The sequence below is a fragment of the Dama dama genome, chromosome 2 (assembly GCF_033118175.1).
Source record: "Dama dama isolate Ldn47 chromosome 2, ASM3311817v1, whole genome shotgun sequence".
NCBI classification, from domain to species: Eukaryota; Metazoa; Chordata; class Mammalia; order Artiodactyla; family Cervidae; genus Dama; species Dama dama.
The window spans coordinates 44,692,018-44,710,366 of NC_083682.1; the positions used below are offsets into that span (position 1 = coordinate 44,692,018).

At 39.7% G+C, this 18,349-nt stretch overlaps 1 protein-coding gene across 3 annotated transcripts in view; it reads left to right on the plus strand.

Annotated features, from left to right (window-relative positions):
• The window catches only part of NAALAD2 (N-acetylated alpha-linked acidic dipeptidase 2), a 49,319-nt gene extending 37,475 nt beyond the window's left edge, over window positions 1–11,844 (plus strand). For 2 of the 3 annotated variants that reach the window (XM_061120534.1, XM_061120551.1), the window contains exons 17-19: window positions 2,321–2,402; window positions 3,566–3,658; window positions 10,275–11,844. In XM_061120534.1, the coding sequence (XP_060976517.1) occupies window positions 2,321–2,402; window positions 3,566–3,658; window positions 10,275–10,464 (365 nt within the window). In that variant the 3' untranslated portion in view covers window positions 10,465–11,844. The remainder of the gene's footprint in view (window positions 1–2,320; window positions 2,403–3,565; window positions 3,659–10,274) is intronic. The other variant, XM_061120543.1, reaches the window with a different exon arrangement.
• The last annotated feature ends 6,505 nt before the right edge of the window (window positions 11,845–18,349 follow it).

The window sequence follows — 18,349 nt, forward strand, 5'->3', positions numbered from 1 at the left end:
TTGCAAAAGTTACTTAACATCTCTACTGTCTTATTATGAATAAAATAGGAAAATATGTTTCCAAGATTGTTGTGGAGGTTCAGTTGGTTGGTACATAGAAACAATGGTGACTGACACTCAGTGCTCAAAATGTTAGCTGTTATTACTGTTTTATTGTAACCATTTTCTTTTATTATTCTGGGAGTACATATTCTTTGTACATATCAAAGTTAACAAATATGTACTGAGTGTCTACTATGTACCAAGTACTCTGTTATTTCCTGGATGATAGAAAGAAGTTTAAGAAATAGTCATTGTCCTCACAGAGCTTACATTCTCGTGGAGAAGGAGAAGACCAAACTCAGAAGATAAGCTATCAGGGGGGTGCACGGAGGGTACTGTAAGGGCCATGAAAATGCATACTGGATGATCAGTAATGGCTTCTGAATATAATCACACAGCAATTAGTAATCTTCAGAAAGAGGATTAGCAGCAATACTAAGATCTAGAAATTGAAGCCAAGAAAAATTTAGAAAATTGTGCTTATCATCATTATGATTGTACAGTCACTGCAGTGATGGGGAAAATGAAGAGAGATGAAATGAAGAAATAAGGAGATCTTGCAGCAGGATGGGTGTTTGGAGTCCTGTGGCCGTCCAGCATCTATGTCTCTTCGTAAATGTCCCGATTTCTTTCTGGTGAATTAGCCTTTACTAATTTTTATTATGTAGGGTCCAGCTGAGAGACAGATTAAACAGTTGCAGCAGAAGGACTGTGCACAAAGTTGATGGATCCATCCTTTCTCTGTCCGAGGGCCCTAGGCTGATCTATAAATGCTTTTCTCCCCCTTATTTTCAAGCTCTGTATCTTCCACTGGTGCCTCTCCATCAACACTGAATATTCTCATATCTTTTCTATCTTAAAAACATTCTTCTGTGCGATTTGCCCTCCTTCCTTCACAGTTAAAATCCTTCATTTAAGGTCAGGCAACAGTCCCTCAGAAACGTTTTAATGAAGGAATGATGAATGTAACGATGGATAGATGGATATACAGTTCTCTGCTGCTGCTAAATCGCTTCAGTCGTGTCCGACTCTGTGCGACCCCATAGACGGCAGCCCACCAGGCTCCGCCGTCCCTGGGATTCTCCAGGCAAGAACACTGGAGTGAGTTGCCATTTCCTTCTCCAATGCATGAAAGTAAAAAGTGAAAGTGAAGTCGCTCATTCGTGTCTGACTCTTCGCTACCCCATAGACAGCAGTCTACCAGGCTCCGCCGTCCCTGGGATTCTCCAGGCAAGAGTACTGGAGTGGGTTGCCATTGCCTTCTCCAATACAGTTCTCTACATTCTGCTTATCAACTCATTGCATTCTTAATGTTCCTAAGACTCTACTAAAACTGCTCTTTCCAAAGGTTTCATTTACTTGTGCCACTAAATCCTAGGGACACATTTTGATTTTTCTCTATTAATATTTTGACTTTTGTGTTTCATTTGAAATTTAAAGTTTCTTCAACACTCTTTTCCCTTAGCTTTCATAATATCTTCTATTAGATTGATTTGTACATGATATTAAAAGCAGCAACAATAATTGAAGGCCAAAAAAGACCTTATTTCTTCTACTGAATGTACTTATACTGAATACATTACTCATTAGCTTTGTTTGGAGCTGTAATGCTTTATTTATAAAATGAATATTGAATCCCCTGCATTATAAGATTAATGCAAGAAGCAAATCAATAATGTATGGTAGTGTCCAGTTTAGAAAAGATGGAAAATGATGAACAGGTTGTTATTAAAAATATGATACACTTTCCTAATCCCTTTTCTTAGAAATTTTGTGAACTAAAGATTGACCAGACCAAACTGGATCTCAGTTCTCAGAGTTTAAATATATCAGCTTGTCTGTCACAGGTTGCCTTAAATAAGATCTTAAATGTACTACTTAAAAACTAAAAATGACATTGTTTTATCCTGTAATAATTATAGGAATGAAGCTCATTTATAGCATCTGGTATACAGTTGTCCCAATAAATAAGTATTGAAAGAATAATTAAATGAATGCTGAGTTTCTGATAAATAAAGAGGAGTTTTTATGTCCTAGACTCTTGAAGTTTGTTATTTCCTTAAGAACCAGTTTTGCCATTTTCAATTTTATACATTATTGTTTTGTTACAAGATTTCCTAATACATTCCAAGGATCTGCAAAACGACTCAGTAGAAAAATAGTTTCAACACCTATTGAGTCATAGCAAGCTAGCATGGGGACGGCAGGAAAGTGAAACTTTGAAATATGAAGCATTGTACTTAATAATTTCACCTCTATTGTTCTATTTTTTAAAAAGAGTCCTTATTTTCTGCTGTGAAAAACTTCTCAGAAGCTGCTTCAGATTTCCACAGAAGACTTTCACAAGTTGATCTGAATAAGTAAGTTTCAAATGTAAAGCTATCTACTCTTTTTAAAAGCAATGTGGTTAGTGGAATGAAGCATTCGATTCAGAATCATTGCTACTTAAATTATGGTCTTCCAACCAGCAGCATCAGCCTCACCCGGGAGCTTGTTAGAAAGGCAGAATATCAGAGCTCATGCCAGACCCGCTGAGTTAGAATTCTGCAGTAGACTCTCCAGGTAGTTTGTATTCACATTAAAGTTTGAGGCGCGTTGCTGTTGAAAGATAAAAAACCCATCCCATGGCAGGGGCTAAGGAGACATGTCTTTTGAAGTTTGCATGGTAAGAATTCTGACTGCTGCTGGTAATTCATAATTCTGTGGGTTTAAGTGCATTTGTAACCCATTTTACTACAGGCCCAGATGGTCCTGTGAACAGTGTAGAAATTCTCTCTTATACTTTTTTTTTGCATGTCCTTTAACCTCTTGCCACTTGAACGTTGAAAAATAATTTAAGTTACACTCAAAGCATTATTTAACAAGCATAAACTGTACCACCTCACAGTTCATATCACTTTTCTTAATATTTTTTAAATTCATTCAAACAAGTTTTCCCACCTCCCATCCAGGCAGAAAGCTGTGTCAGTCATTGTGAGGGGCCTTTCGCTCTCCCTGGGGTTGTAGGATAACCTAGGGAACTTGTGCGGCACCCCAAAAGATTAAGTTGGCAGCTTCCAAGTGTGGAAGGGACTGCCTGCCCCCGAGGTACAACTGTCTCTCTCCCCGCTTGGAGACCCTTGCAGACTCACTTCATTCTGTGTTTTTTGTTCTGCTACTTTCCTCCAAGGTGGAGCTGAATGACTTACCAAGAACAGCGTGGCAGTCCACGCTGTCTATCTTTGCAGGGGTCCTGGCTCTCCTACAAATAATTAATAATGTCTTTCACTTCTTTCTGGAAAGTCTGTGGTCTTGAAGAGGAAATCAAACCATTTCCCAATCAGTCTCCTTGCCTGTTATAAATAATAGAAAGCTGCGCCTGCTGTTATATGCAGCTTACCATATGAGCCTGGGTATTTAATATTCATTTTCTTAAAAGTCTGTGATTTAGAAGTTTATTTTCCCCACGCCTTATCCTTATTTAATAGTTTAAAATGCAGCTTCATGGTAAGGGTTTTAATTATCTATTTTTTCATTCTCAAAGCCCCATGGCAGTGAGAATCCTGAATGACCAGCTGATGTTTCTTGAAAGAGCGTTCATTGATCCTCTTGGTTTACCAGGGAGGCCGTTCTATAGGTAAGGAGGCGACAGGTATTGTACTAAAGGACGCCAAGCATGTCACTCTGACCCAAAGCAGCTTCCCCGACGTCTGCTTTAAACTACTGTCGGATGGGTGGAAAGTGGATGTGTATACTGAAGGAAACACGGGTGAGATTATGCAGGTGGCGCTAGTGGTGCGGAACCCGCCTGCCGATGCAGGTAGACGTAGGAGACGGGGATTCGACCCCCGGGTCGGGAGGATCCCCAGGAGGAGGGCATGGCAGCCCACTCCAGTGTTCTTGCCTGGAGAACCCCATGGACAGAGGAGCCTGGCGGGCTACAGTCTCTAGCATTGCAGAGAGTTAGACACATCTGAAGCGACTGAGTATGCATGCATGACAGTGTAATTTTCATTTATTCGGCTGTGCCGGGTCTCAGCCCCGTCCCGTGGGCCCTCTCTCTGTGGCACGCAGGCCCTCCAGTTGTGCCACGCAGGCTCAGGAGCGCGTGTGCGCCGTAGTTGGGGTGCGGAGGCTTCCTTGCTCCACAGCACGTGGGATCTTCACTCCCCCACCAGGGATTGAACTGCTGTCCCCTTCATTGCAAGGCTAATTCTTAACCACTCGACCACCAGGGAAGTCCCATAACAGTGTAATCTGTAATATCAGAAAAATTAATTTCATATCTTGTATTGCTTTGCTACAGATATAAATGGCAGATGATAGTTGAAAAAGACTCTTTGTGGCAAAATCTAAAAGACAGAATCTTAAAGGGGATCTTAGAGCTCATGTGGTTCAACTTTCTACATGAATCGTTTCTGTAGGATTTCAGGAAAGTGGTTATCCAGCTGCTGTTTGAATCTTCCAATGATGGGAGACTTGCTACCACATGAGGAAGTTCATTCAATTATAAGGAAGATCTACTTAATAGGAAGTTTTCATCATAAAGATATATTTCCCCATAGTTTTCTCCCTCTGACCCTGTAGTGCTCTCCAAGTCAAGTAGAATAGTCTCGATCTATTTCCATATAGCGTTTAGGGTTTCAGAAGACGGCACCATAGTTTCTTGTAAAGAATTGTACTTTTTTCTCAGTGTTGGCTGCTTGCGGATAGTCTCCAGTTTTTCAAAGTGCCTTTTAAGCTGTGGTTCCTTGGTAAAAATTAGAAAGGCCCTAGAGTCAGAAATCTATGTTCTAGTTCACTTGGCACATGTCTGATTTACAGCAAGTCATATCTAGGGCTTGCTTATCTGAATTAAGAGGGTGATAACAAGCTATTTTACAAGGCTGTTTATAGTCAAAGTGACACAAACAAAAGATAGCTCTACATATTACATTTCTCATAAATATTAGTAATTAGTGTTCACATTTAACTGATTCCTAGACATTTAGAACCCATCTCTGCCAAATACCAAGTGTCACCTGGGCAAATTACTTCTCCAAGACTAAGATTCCTCAGCGGTAGATGGAGATTACTGTGCTTATACCCTATAGGTTTATAGATTTAAGGCTTGCAGGAGATTTAGCTCAGAGAGGGATGTACTGAGTAAATAGTTGCTGTTTTTAGTATGTGTGTTGTCGAAGTGAGCGCAGTAGTTGCTGTTTTTATAAAATCTTAACATCTTGTGAAGATAAATGTTTGTTGGTACAAATAAAATAGCAGTAAGTTTTTATATAAACCAAAGATTGAAAGCCAGTTTATAGATTAATCTTTTTTTGCCTATGAGTCCATCTTTATATATATATTTTAAATTTATATGATTTATAAGCAGAATATCTCATTTTCAAATTAAGGCTCCATGGAGTTACATAAAATAAAAAAGGGCAGTGCCAACACCTAGATGTTTCTGTTATTTCCTTCAGAGAAAATCAGAGATAAGAGTTTGGTGTTAAATTTTGAATGCAGTTATGTACATGTTTGGTTGTTTATTCATTTGTGTTTACATAAATGGGACCATATATCACCTTGCAACTGCCTTTTTGGGTAACAACTAATCTTAGAGGTTTTTCTGTGTCAGTATAATATCTTTTAGCTATTCTCATCTGTTTCATTGTTTTCCATTATATGGCTTGCATGTGTAAATTTTTAGTCCTTACTGAGTCTTTAATTAATTTGTTTTTTCCCCTAATTACTTACTGTTAGAAAAGTACTGCTATAAAATGTCCCCAAGACCTACTTGAACATTTAATATCTCTATAATCAGTACCTGGATTTCAGTGTCAAAAGGTTAAACACATTTTAAATTTGATTAAGTAGCTGACAAACTGTCCTCCAATTTAAAAAACGTATTGGGAACTGTTCATTGAACACAAAGGCTGTATTCTAAAGTGAGGGAGAGGTAGTTCAAGACGGTGGGGTAAGGAGATGCAGACCTCGCCGCTCCCAGACACAGAGTCGACGGCTACAGATGGAATGGTTTCCTCTGGGGAGAAAAACCAAAACCCTTGAAAACCAACTGAGCACCTCTTTCACCTCAGGCGAAGGAGAAGAAGGCTGTGTGGGTGTGAAACGGGTAGAGGAGGCTACTGCCCAGTCTCCCCGCAAATCCCACTGCATGGTGTGGCTGCGGCAGCCGGCCGTCAGGAGGGAGCTCACAGACCCGGAGCTTCTCTCTGGGGAGCAAAGGGTTTGTCCCCAAATGAGCCACCTCACCTCACCTGTGCCTGAGGGTGCGCCTCCCTGATATCTGGCTTTGAGAACCAACAAGGCTGCGTCCATGAAACCAAAGGGATGCACAGAAGCTAGAAACGGCTCAGCTTGAAAGGACTCCGCTAGAGTTACCTGCCACCAGCCCCAGCACAGAAGCAGCCCTTGAGTATCCCCCAGATTTTATGTGAAGGAGGTTCATTTGTTGATCTTAAAGCACTGGCTTGAGGGGCGGGGACCGGTTAGGACCCTCTCTGGGGTGGAGGCTGGTGGGTACTCTGCTCTTCCTCTGCCTTGCTGAGGCTGGTGGGCACCATCTTTCCCCACTTCTTCCCCAAAGGCGATGGTCCTCATGCAGTCCCTCTGCTGAGCTCCAGAGCACCAGTATCTCCAGAGGGAAGCTTTTATCTGCATGTGCTACGCTGGCTTCTGCATCTGGTGTCCTGGTTTTTCCAGCTGTCGCCGGCAGACACTCCTTGATTGCTTGGCTCAAGGTTGGGAGGGTGAGGGGGGCTTGCATCCCTGAATCCCATGGGGCTGTAACAATTGGAGAGACAGTTCTTGCCAGACCACCACCCCCAAGGCATTGTGCAGACAGCAGACTGAAACACATCCCGGGTCTTTCTGAGGAAGAGCCTCCTTTGTCTGGCCAAGAGCCTCAGCCTGAACTGCACGGTTTTGCTCCAGCATGCTTCTAGAAGTCTGCAGGGCTGCCCTCTGGTAGTGAAGGCTGATGGAAGCGCTCTCTGCTCCTCCTCTGCCTCACTCCAGCTTGACCCTCTCTCAGAAGGGAGCTTATACCCTTTTCTGGCCCTCCGATTTTTGAAGCTGCTACTGGGGACGTCTCTACATTTTCTGACTCTGTGTGACCAGAGGGAAGTATGCTTGCAGCTCTTAAGGGGGTAGATAGGAAAAGAGAGGCAACAGACCCAGGGGCTGTCTTCTGGGGAAGGAGGCCCATAATCCTGTAAGCACAGCTCCAGGCTGAGGGGCAGGATTCTGATTCCACCCAGGTAAGTGCCGGCTGTAAGGCGGAGACCCAGGAGGGTGGTGCTGTCTTTACGTTCTCTCTCTGCCATTGTCCAGGAAGCCAGCATCTCTCGGGAGAGCTCTTATAGATGTCTGGAGCCTCCGCTTCTGTGGCTGCTGCCCACGGGGTGCCCTGATCCTGTGGCTCTGGTGGCCAGACAGGATTGCTTCCCTCGGTCCCACAGGGTTACGACGATGATCTGAGGGTCAGTTCGTGGGAGGCTACCACCGGCAGTCACTGCACAGATGAAACACAGCCCATCTTTCTGTAAAAGAGGCCTGTTGGCTTGTCCTAGAGCTTCATCCCAAGGCATGGGTTTTAGGCTTCCCAGGTGGTGCTAGTGGTAAAGAACATGCCTGCCAGTGCAGGAGATGTAATAGATGTGGGTTCAGTCTCTGGGTCAGGAAGATTCCCTGGAGCAGGGCACAGTAACCCAGTCCAGGATTCTTGCCTGAATTCCATGGACAGAGGGGCCTGGCAGACTACAGTCCATGTCGTCGCGAAGAGTTGGACACGACTAAAGTGAGTTGGCACACATACACCAAAGAGAAGGCATGGAGTTGAAAGAAAGAGTACGTTAATGGAATTGAGAAATGCACTGGTGGGCTCACTAGCAGACTGGACAAAGCAGAAGAGTCAGTGGCTTGGAACACAGGCAGTGGAACTCACGGAGCAACAAAAAGTAAGAAGGGTTTTCTAGAAGTGATGACAGTTGAAGGGACCTCTGGGACAACATCAGGTGAAACAATGTGTGTCTTATAGAGGTTCCAGAAGGAAGGAGAGAAGGGGCTGAAAACGTCCCTAACCTGGGGAAGGAGACAGACATCAAGATTAGGAAACCCAGAGAGTATGAATAAGATGAGCTCAGAAGAAAGCCATCCTAAGACAAACTGTAATTAAAATGTCAGAAAAGGTGTTAACAGGAACAGTGGAACTCCCCTGGTGGGCCAGTGGTTAAAACTTCATGCTCCCTCTACACGAGGCATGTGTTCTATCCTTCATAAGGGAACTTAGATTTCGCGTGCCACGGCAAAGCTGATTTAAAAAAAAAAAGTCTCAACAAACTGGATACAGAGACAGTGTATGTCAATATAACATAGCCCGTATATGACAGAACCACAGCTGCATAAGCTCAATAGTGAGAACCCCAAAGCATTTCCTTTAAGATCAGGAACAAGGCAAGTATGCCCACTCTCACCATTTTTATTCAACGTGGTATTGGAAGTCCTGGCCGTAACAGTTTGGAAAAATAAACAAAGACATCCAAATCAGGAAGAAGTAACTGTCATTACTGCAGAAGAAAATCCTAATGATTCCACAAATAAACTGTTGGGTTGGCCAAAAAGTTCATTCAGGTTTTTCTGTAAGGTCTGTGGAAAAACTCAAATGTACCTTTTGGCCAAGCCAATATTAGAATAAATGAAATCTGTAAAGTTATAGGACACAAAATCCATGTACAGGAATCTATGGTGTTTCTATACAGTGATGATCCGAAGAAAAATTAAGGAAACACCTCGTTTATAATTTTATCAGGTTTTCTTGATTCCTGAGTCAATAATATTGTACAATACTCTCCCTCTACAGTTCTCCAAAAGATGTCATATGTATTAAGGGATACCTGTGACCTGTATCTCTAGTATCTCAGCTTATATATAGGTCAGACTATTAATGTTTATAAACAGTTCAGCATGTATACTTGTTTCATTAAGGATGATCCACTTAAGGCCATACTAAAATTCAAAAGCCAAAGCAATAAATCCTGATATACTCTGGGAAATCTAAATGATGACATTTTAAATGTCTTCAATCATTAATATTTACAGAGAGTTCTATATTTTGTCATACGGTAGCTTTACATTCTGAAGCAGCTCTAGGGTTTGACTATTAGGCCTAATTCCTTGTTTTTTTTTTTTTGAAGAAGGGATCTGAAGCACTGCCCCCGGCCGCCCGCAGCTGCCTTTAATTTACTTTGTCTGCAGTGGGCGGTCACTGCTGCGAGCAGTGTTTCTCTGGTTGTGGCAAGGGGGCCCCCTCTCTGGTCGCGGTGCCTGGCCTTCTCACTGTGGTGGCCTCTATCTCGTGGAGCATGGCCTCTGGGCTGTGCAAGCTCAGGGGTGAGTGTGGGCTCAGCAGTTGTGGCACACGGGCGTGGTTGTCCCGCAGCGTGTGGAGTCTTCCTGCATCAGGGCTTGAACCCACGTCCCCAGCGTTGACAGGTGGATTTCCTTAATTACCGGACCACCAGGGAAGTCCAGGCCTAATTCTTGATTAGAGTGATTAATCCAATATGTCCCTTTCTGCAAGGTAGAATTCCACACAGTGGGGAGAGAAGTGGCTTGATCTCCTGAGCTACTTACGAGATGAAGTAGGAAATCAGGTGCAGACTTTCCTTCTAGAACGGAATAAGTGTGTCTTTGTGGGCAATCCATATAGAGCTGCTTTACCTTTGTGGAATGGGCTTCATTATCCTTACTAATTATGATATTTTTGAAATACAAGCTACTTTGCTTGTTGCTTTTTAATTCTGAAGAGTATTGGGAATAAATCATTCTTGTGGAATCTTAAAAAAGGCAACACAAATGTAATTATTTTTTAATCTCTTATTAAAAACTATCCATAAATTATCCATGCTTTATGGATGTCTGTGGATGTCTAGGCAGTTAGATAACTAATGCCTGTAACTTACAGGGAAATATCTGCTTATTTCCAGCTGCTTGGGTTGATAACATGATATGATTTGCTAGACACATCTTATCAATTCCTTTCTTTGCTTGAAATTATACCATTGCCTAAGTGCCTCAAACCGACAACATAAGGTTTTACTTTGGAATAACAAAAGTGGATATCAGGAGGAGACACAGTATTTCATTATGAATGTAATCTAACAAAGACACCAGAAAAGAGAAAGGAAGAGCAAGTGAAATGTAATGTATGAGTACTCTTTAGCTCAGCCTGTTCTCTGTGTTTTTTCTGCTAGGCACGTCATCTTTGCTCCAAGCAGCCACAACAAATATGCTGGTGAATCATTTCCTGGCATCTTTGATGCTATGTTTGATATTGAAAATAAAGCAGATCCTCGTTCAGCCTGGAAAGAAGTGAAGAAACACATTTCTATTGCAGCCTTTACAATTCAAGCAGCGGCAGGAACTCTGAAAGAATCCTTATAGTAAAGTCTCAGGTAACTGGCTGCCATTAAAGGTCTGAGGATAAAGTCCATCTTTCTGATAACACATGAAGCCAGAGTATGCTAAAATTTTGCTTTTCATGTCACGTTTTGACTTTAGACTTCCAGCTTGTTCATCTGTAAAGAGATTTTTGGCTCTGAAAATTTAAAACTTCATCATCAAAGTGCTAATCCAATAAAACAAACCAAAGAACTTCATCAGTTGTAGTAGAATGGAGTAAGAAATGGCAACCCACTCCAGTGTTCCTGCCTGGAAAGTACCACGGACAGGGAAGCCTGGCTGGCTACAGTCCAAGGACATGACTGAGCACAGATATGCATATGGAGAAAGAGATAAAGTAAATGAAAATTCCCCAAAATAAAATATGGCAAGGAACTTCAACTCTTTAGACATTGTTGTCTAGAATGTAAAACAGTACAACCACTTCAGAAAACAGTCTGAACTGTTTTTATAAAGTTTTTATAAAACTTTTTTATAAAGTTAAATATATACTTATAGCTCAAATTCTACTTCTAGGTATTTACTAAGGAAAAGTAAAAACATGATCACCAAGACTCTTGGCATGTTCATTGCAACTTAATGTACAAATAATTGTAAGGAAAGATTGAAGGCAGGACGAGGAGGGGATGACAGAGGATGAGATGGCTGGATGGCATCACCGACTCAATGGACGTGAGTTTGAGTAAACTCTGGGAGCTGGTGACAGACAGGGAGGCCTGGCGTGCTGCAGTCCATGGGGCTGCAGGGTCGGGCATGACTGAGCAACTGAACTGAACTGAATGTAAACGTCCATCAATAGATGAATGAATAAACTGTTGAATGGACTATGACTCAGCAATAAAATGGAGGAATTGCCAGTCCATGTAACATTATTGGCAGACATTGTCGAGGGCAAGAAGCCAGACGCAAAAGAATGCTTAGTATGAGATTCTACTTAATACACGAAGAAGCAAAACTAATCTATGGTATTAGAAATTAGATCAGTGATTGCATGGGTCAAGTAAGGGTCAGGGAGGTTTGCAGCACAGAGGGAAGTTTCTGGCATTATGGGACTTTTCTCTATCATGATCTGGATGATGTTTACACAGGTATACACATTTGTCAAACCTCATCAAATTGTACACTTAAAATGTATAACAATGATACCTTAATAAATGTTATTACCAAGAAAAAAAATCTGGCAAGGAAATTGGAATAGCTTAGCTTTCCATCTATTCTCATAATTTTTAGTTTAGAAAAAAGTCAGTTATTGAAGAAAACATTGGAATTTTGCCTTTCTCTCTGCATTACCAGATCTAATAAATATCTTAAAATTTAGCAGAATACATCATTTTTTCCTAAAAGCAAAGTAACTGTATTGTCTTCTAGCTTGCTTTCTCTGTATCTTAACATTTAAAAATAAAATTATATAAATATACATGTAATATATGTATATACACATATATAAATATGTACATTTTTAAGCTTTAAAAATCCTTCTGTGAATGGAGAGTTTGGCTAAATTTACACCCTCCCTGCCTTCCTCCCACTCCCTTACCTTCTCCTGTGAAACCATCATGGAGTACAAATGGTAAAGAAAAGTGTAATAGCTATGCTTTTGATAGCTTCAGCCCTACTGAATAATATGTCTGATAGGTGAAAATAGTTGACCCTTGAAGAACATGAGGGTTAGGGGTGCTGACGCTGTGCGCCTGGAAACCCATGTGTCACCTGCCAGTTGGTCACTCCATAGCCTTGCTTCTGCATGCATGCATTCAACCAACTTCATGCATTCATGAAGTACTGTCCTATGTATTTAGTGAAAAAATCAGGTAAACAGAGCTATGCAGTTGAAACCTGTGTTGTCCACAGGTCCACTGTAGTTGCCACAAATCTTCATACTCAGTCCTGTTGAACAGAATCATACCAGCTTGTACAAACTTTCATGAAGAAACTAATGACTCAGAATTGTGGGTAACTAAGATGAAAGCTTCCTAAAGCTTGATTATTCAATTATTTTGCCAAAAAGAGAATCAAAATTAGATGAGCCCTCATAGGCAGGCAGGCACACTGACTACAATTAGAAGCTTTAAAGGGCAATGAAAGGTAGTACGTATGAAATATAAATTTATAAAGCATATTAGACCTTTGTAAAAATTGTTTTAGCAAATCTAAGGATTTAACTTTCTATGTTACCTTAGCACAAAACTCATATTAGGCCACAGGAGTAATTGTATTTTAATTTTCTACTTAAAGCACTGTATTGTAGAGACAATATTTGGTTATGACCCACAAGTCACTTTTCTACTGTCCCAGGTGAGTAAATCACTATGTAGAAGACATGTATTACCGAAACATCACATGTGGTTAGTACTATGAGTTTAGAGGAAAATAGTAACCTTTGCAACTTACTGTTTACTTAAGTGGTAAGTTATTTTGTTTCTATCATCTTTAATCAACAATTGATTATTCCAACAGAACAATGCTTATTTTCATGCAATGTAATAAACTAAGAACATTAGATAGTGAATGTGTATAACCACATGTTCAATTCACAAAGTGTTTGTTTGAACTACTTTTTTTTAAAAGTCTGTTTTTCCTGTAGGTTATTTTATCTATGAGATGTTCATACTTTCAAAACTATATAGAAAAAATTTATAGTAGTCACAAAACATGAAAAATGGGGTAGACTGATCAAATCACCATGGAAAATCATCATCTTACAAAGGTAGACAGAGTGAAAAAAAGATGGCAGTAAGAAGTACTTAAGTAGCAATAATCACTCTGAATAGAATAATTCAGTTCTCTAGTCAAAGGCACAGAGTGGCTGGATGGATTAAAAAGACCTAACTTTTTCAGTTCTAGAGTTACACATAGGCTCAGGGTGAAGATTTGAGTATAAGAGGATATTCCATGCAATTGGAAATAAAAAGAAAGCAGGTATAGCCAGACACAATATACTTGATGCCAAAAATGATAAAAGACAAAAGGTTGCTGTATAATGATAAAAAGGTAAAAACATCCAGAAAATACAGCAGTCATAAATATAAACCCCACATTGGCACAATGAAATATGTTAGGCAAATTCTAACAGATCAAAAGGGAGAGAAAGATAATGCAATAGTACTAGAGGCTTTCAATATCCCACTGATAAGTGACCACTGATAATCCACATAAAATCAGTAACAAATACCGAAATTTAACCATACCTATAACAAATGACCTTAATAGACATATATAGCATTTGAAACAAGAGCAGCAGAATATACATCTCAAGTGCACACAGAACATTATCTAGGATAGATCATATGATGTGTAAAGAAATGAAAGCAAAAACACATCTCAACAAATACTGAAATCATGACAACTGTCTTTTTGGATAGCAATGGTGTGAAACTAGAAATCAACAGTAAGAGGAAAGCTGGGAAATCTATACATACATGGAAAATAAACAAGACACTCCTGCTAAACAACCAATGAGTCTGAGGGGAAAAAAAAAATTATCTCACAATAAATGAAAATGGAAATATAACCTATCAAATCTTATGGAATGCAGGAAAAGCAGTTCTAAGAGGACAGACTATAGCAAATAATTTCATATATTAATTAAATCTCAAAAAAAAAAAAACAAACACCCTAACTTTACACCTCAAGGGTCTAGAAAAAGTTAGCAGGAGGAAGGAAGGAAATAAGATCAAAGTGGAAATACATGAAATAGAGACCAGAGGGGGGAAAAATAGAATTAATAAAATTAGAGCTGATTCCTCGAAAGATAAACGAAACCAACAAAACCTTTAACCAGATTAGAAAAGAAAAGGAAGACACTACAGAAATATTAAAGACCATATGAGACTATTATGAACACTTATATGCCCACAAGATAGCCTGGAAGAAATGGATAAACTTCTATAAACACAAACTACCAAGACTGCATCAGGACAAAGTAGAAAATGTGAACAGGCCAGTAACAAGCAAAGAGGTTAAATCAGTAATCAAAAACCTCCCAACACAACCCCAGGATTGGATGCCTTCATTAGCAAATTCTACCAAACATTCAGAAGAAAATTAATATCAGTCGTTCTCAAAGTCTTTCAAACAGTGAAGAGAAGGAAATATTTCCATATTCATTTTTTGAGGCCTCTATTACCCTGATTCTAAAGCTAGATAAGAACACTTAAAGAAAACAATAGAGCAACATCTCTAAGGAGTTTAGCTACAAAAACATTCAACAAAATCTTAGCAAATAATTCAAGAAGACACAAAGGGGTTACACGTCATGATCAAATGGGATTTATTCCTTGTATGCAAAGATGGTTCAACATGTAAATCAATAAATGTAATACATAACATTAATAAAAGATAAAAACTACATTATTATTTCAGCAGATGCAGAAAAGCATTTGATAAAATATAACATCCTTTAATAATTAAAACTCCCTAGGCAGACTGGGTATAGAGGTACATACCTCAACATAATAAAGGCAATAGATAACAAACCCACAATTAACAAATACTCAGTGAAGAAAAACTGAAAGCTATTCCTCTAAGATCACGGAAACAAGGCAAGGAGGCCCACTTTCACTATCCTTTTTCTATAAGGGGTCTCCTGCCCTGGCTAGAACAGATCATTAAGAACCTGAATAGTCAAAACAATCTGAGAAAGAAGAACAGAGCAGGAAGAACCACACTCCCTGACTCCAGCCTATCTTTGTGACCCCATGGACTGTAGCCCACCAGGCTCCTTCCTCCATGGGATTCTTCAGGCAAGAGTACTGGAGTGGGTTGCCATTTCCTTCTCCAGGGAATCTTCCCAACCTAGGGATCGAACCTGGGTCTCCCATATTCCAGGCAGACACTTTAACCTCTGAGCCACCAGGGAAGCCCCATATTACAAAGCTACAGTAACCAAAATAGTACGGTACTATCAGAAAAACAGACAAAACACATAGGTCACTGGAACAGCATAGAAAACCCAGAAATAAACCCATGTACTTATGGTCAATTAATCTATGACAAGGGAGGCAAGTGTATACAATGGAGAAACGATAGTCTCTTCAATAAGTGGTGCTGGGAAAACTGGCCAGCTACATGTAAAAGAATGCAATTAGAACACTCTAATGTCATACACAAAAATAAAGTTACTAAAAAAATAAACTCAAACTCTTTGCATTAAAGACCCAAATATAAAGTTGGATACCATAGAATTCTTAGAAAAATATAGGCAGAACACTGACATAAATCACAGCAAGATCTTTATCAGTCCACGACCTAGAGTAATGAAAATATAAACTAAAATAAAGAAATGGATTAAACTTAAAAACTATTGCACAGCAAAGGAAACCATAAAATGAAAAGATGATTAGAATGAACCATTATCTTACACCACTTGTAACTTGAAATATGTCAAAGATTTAAACATAAGGTCTGAGAGTTTAAAATTCTTAGAAGAAAACATAGAGAGGAAACTCCTCAACACTGGTGTTAGCAATGATTTTTCTGGATGTGACAACACAAGCAACAATCAACAAATAGGACTCCATCAAATGTAAAAGATTTTACACAGAAAAAAAAAAAAACAATAAAAACAAAAGAAAAGGCAACCTACAGAATGACGGAAACTTTTTGCAAATCAATTATGATAAGGGGTTAATATCCAAAACAGAGAGAGAACTCACATAACTAAGGAACAAAAATGCAAACAATCTGACTTAAAAATGGGCAGAAGCCCATGAGAAAGCAGCACTGACATATATACACTATCACGTATAAAACAGATGGTGGGAAGTTGCTAAATAACACGGGAGCCCAACTTAGTACTCTGTGATGACCTAGAGGGGTGGGATAGGGGGGTAGGGGGAGGGAAGAGAGGTTCAGGAGAGAAGGGATATGTGTGTGTGTGTGTGTATATATTAATATTTATATAATTATGACTGATTTGTGTTATTGTAGAGCAGAAGCCAACACAAATTTATAAAGTGACTATCCAATTAAAAATTAATAACTTTTAAAAAATTAATAAAAGTGGGCTGAAGACCTACACAGACATTTTCCCAAAGACATACAGATGGCCAACAGGTACATAAAAAGATGCTCAGTGTCATCAGGGAAATGCAAATTAAATGACAATGAGTAGTCATATCTGTTAAAATGGCTATTATTGAAAAAACAAGAGATAACAAGTGCTGGTGAGAATGTGGAGAAAGGGAATCCTTGGTATACAGTATGGAGGTTCCCCCAGAAATTAAAGGAAGGACTAACATGACCCAGCAGTTCCACTTCTGGGAAGAAAATGAAACCAATAACTTGAAAACATACGTGTACTCCAATAGTTATGGCCAGATCATTTATAATAGCCAAGATATGAAAAAGCCTTAGTGTCCATCAATGGATGAATAAAGCAAACTCTGCCATTTAATACATATGTAATGGGATATTATTCAGCCACAAGGGAGGGCATACTGCCACTTGTGAAAACATGGATGTCCTTGGCACATTATGCTGAGATGTCAGACAGAAAAAGACAAGTACTATGTGTTATCACTTATGTTTGGAAGTTTTAAAAGTCAAACATGCAGAAACACAATAAAATAGTGATTAACTCAACAAGGTAAGCAGTGGACAAAACTGTTGCTTAGGGTACAAATTTACAATAAACAGTAAAAAAAAATCTCAAGATATAATGCATGCTACAGTATATTACAATATGATCATCAAAATTGTAATGATGACAATAAACTGTGGAAAATTCTGAAAGAGATGGGAATACCAGACCACCTGACCTGCCTCTTGAGAAACCTGTGTGCAGGTCAGGAAGCAACAGTTAGAACTGGATATGGAACAACAGACTGATTTCAAATCGGAAAAAGTATAGGCTGTATATTGTCACCATACTTATTTAACTTATATGCAGAGTATATCATGTGAAATCCTGGGCTGGATGAAGCACAAGCTGGAATCAAGATTGCCAGTAGAAATATCAATAACTTCAGATAAGCAGATGACACCATGCTTATGGCAGAAAATGAAGAAGAACTAAGGAGCCTCTTGATGAAACTAAAAGACGAGAGTGAAAAAGTTGGCTTAAAGCTCAACATTCAGACAACTAAGATCATGGCACCTGGTCCCATCACTTCATGACAAATACATGGGGAAACAGTGGAAACAGTGACAGACTTTATTTTTGGGGGCTCCAAAATCACTGCAGATGGTGATTGCAGCCATGAAATTAAAAGATACTTACTCCGAAGGAAACTTATGACCAACCTAGATGGCATATTAAAAAGCAGAGACATTACTTTGCCAACAAAGCTCTGTCTAGTCAAAGCTATGGTTTTTCCAGTAGTCATGTATGGATGTGAGAGTTGGACTATAAAGAAAACTGAGTGCCAAAGAATTGATGCTTTTGAACTATGGTGTTGGAGAAGACTCTTGAGAGTCCATTGGACTGCAAGGAGATCCAACCAGTCCATCCTAAAGGAAATCAGTCCTGAATATTAATTGGAAGGACTGATGCTGAAGCTGAAACTCCAATACTTTGGCCACCTGATGAGAAGAACTGACTCATTTGAAAAGACCCTGGTGCTGGGAAAGACTGAAGGCAAGAGAAGGGGACGACAGAGGATGAGATGGTTGGATGGCATCACTGACTCGATAGACATGAGTGAGTAAATTCTGCGAGTTAGTGATGGACAGGGAGGCCTGGCTTGCTGCAGTCCATGGGTCATAAAGAGTTGGACACGACTGAGCGATTCAACTGAACTGACAGTATATTATAATACAATCATCAAAATTGTTAGAGAATTTATTCCAACTTCCAAAAAAAGGATACTAAGGAGACAGAGGTGTTAACTATCACTACAATGGCAATTATGTTACAATGTCAGTATGT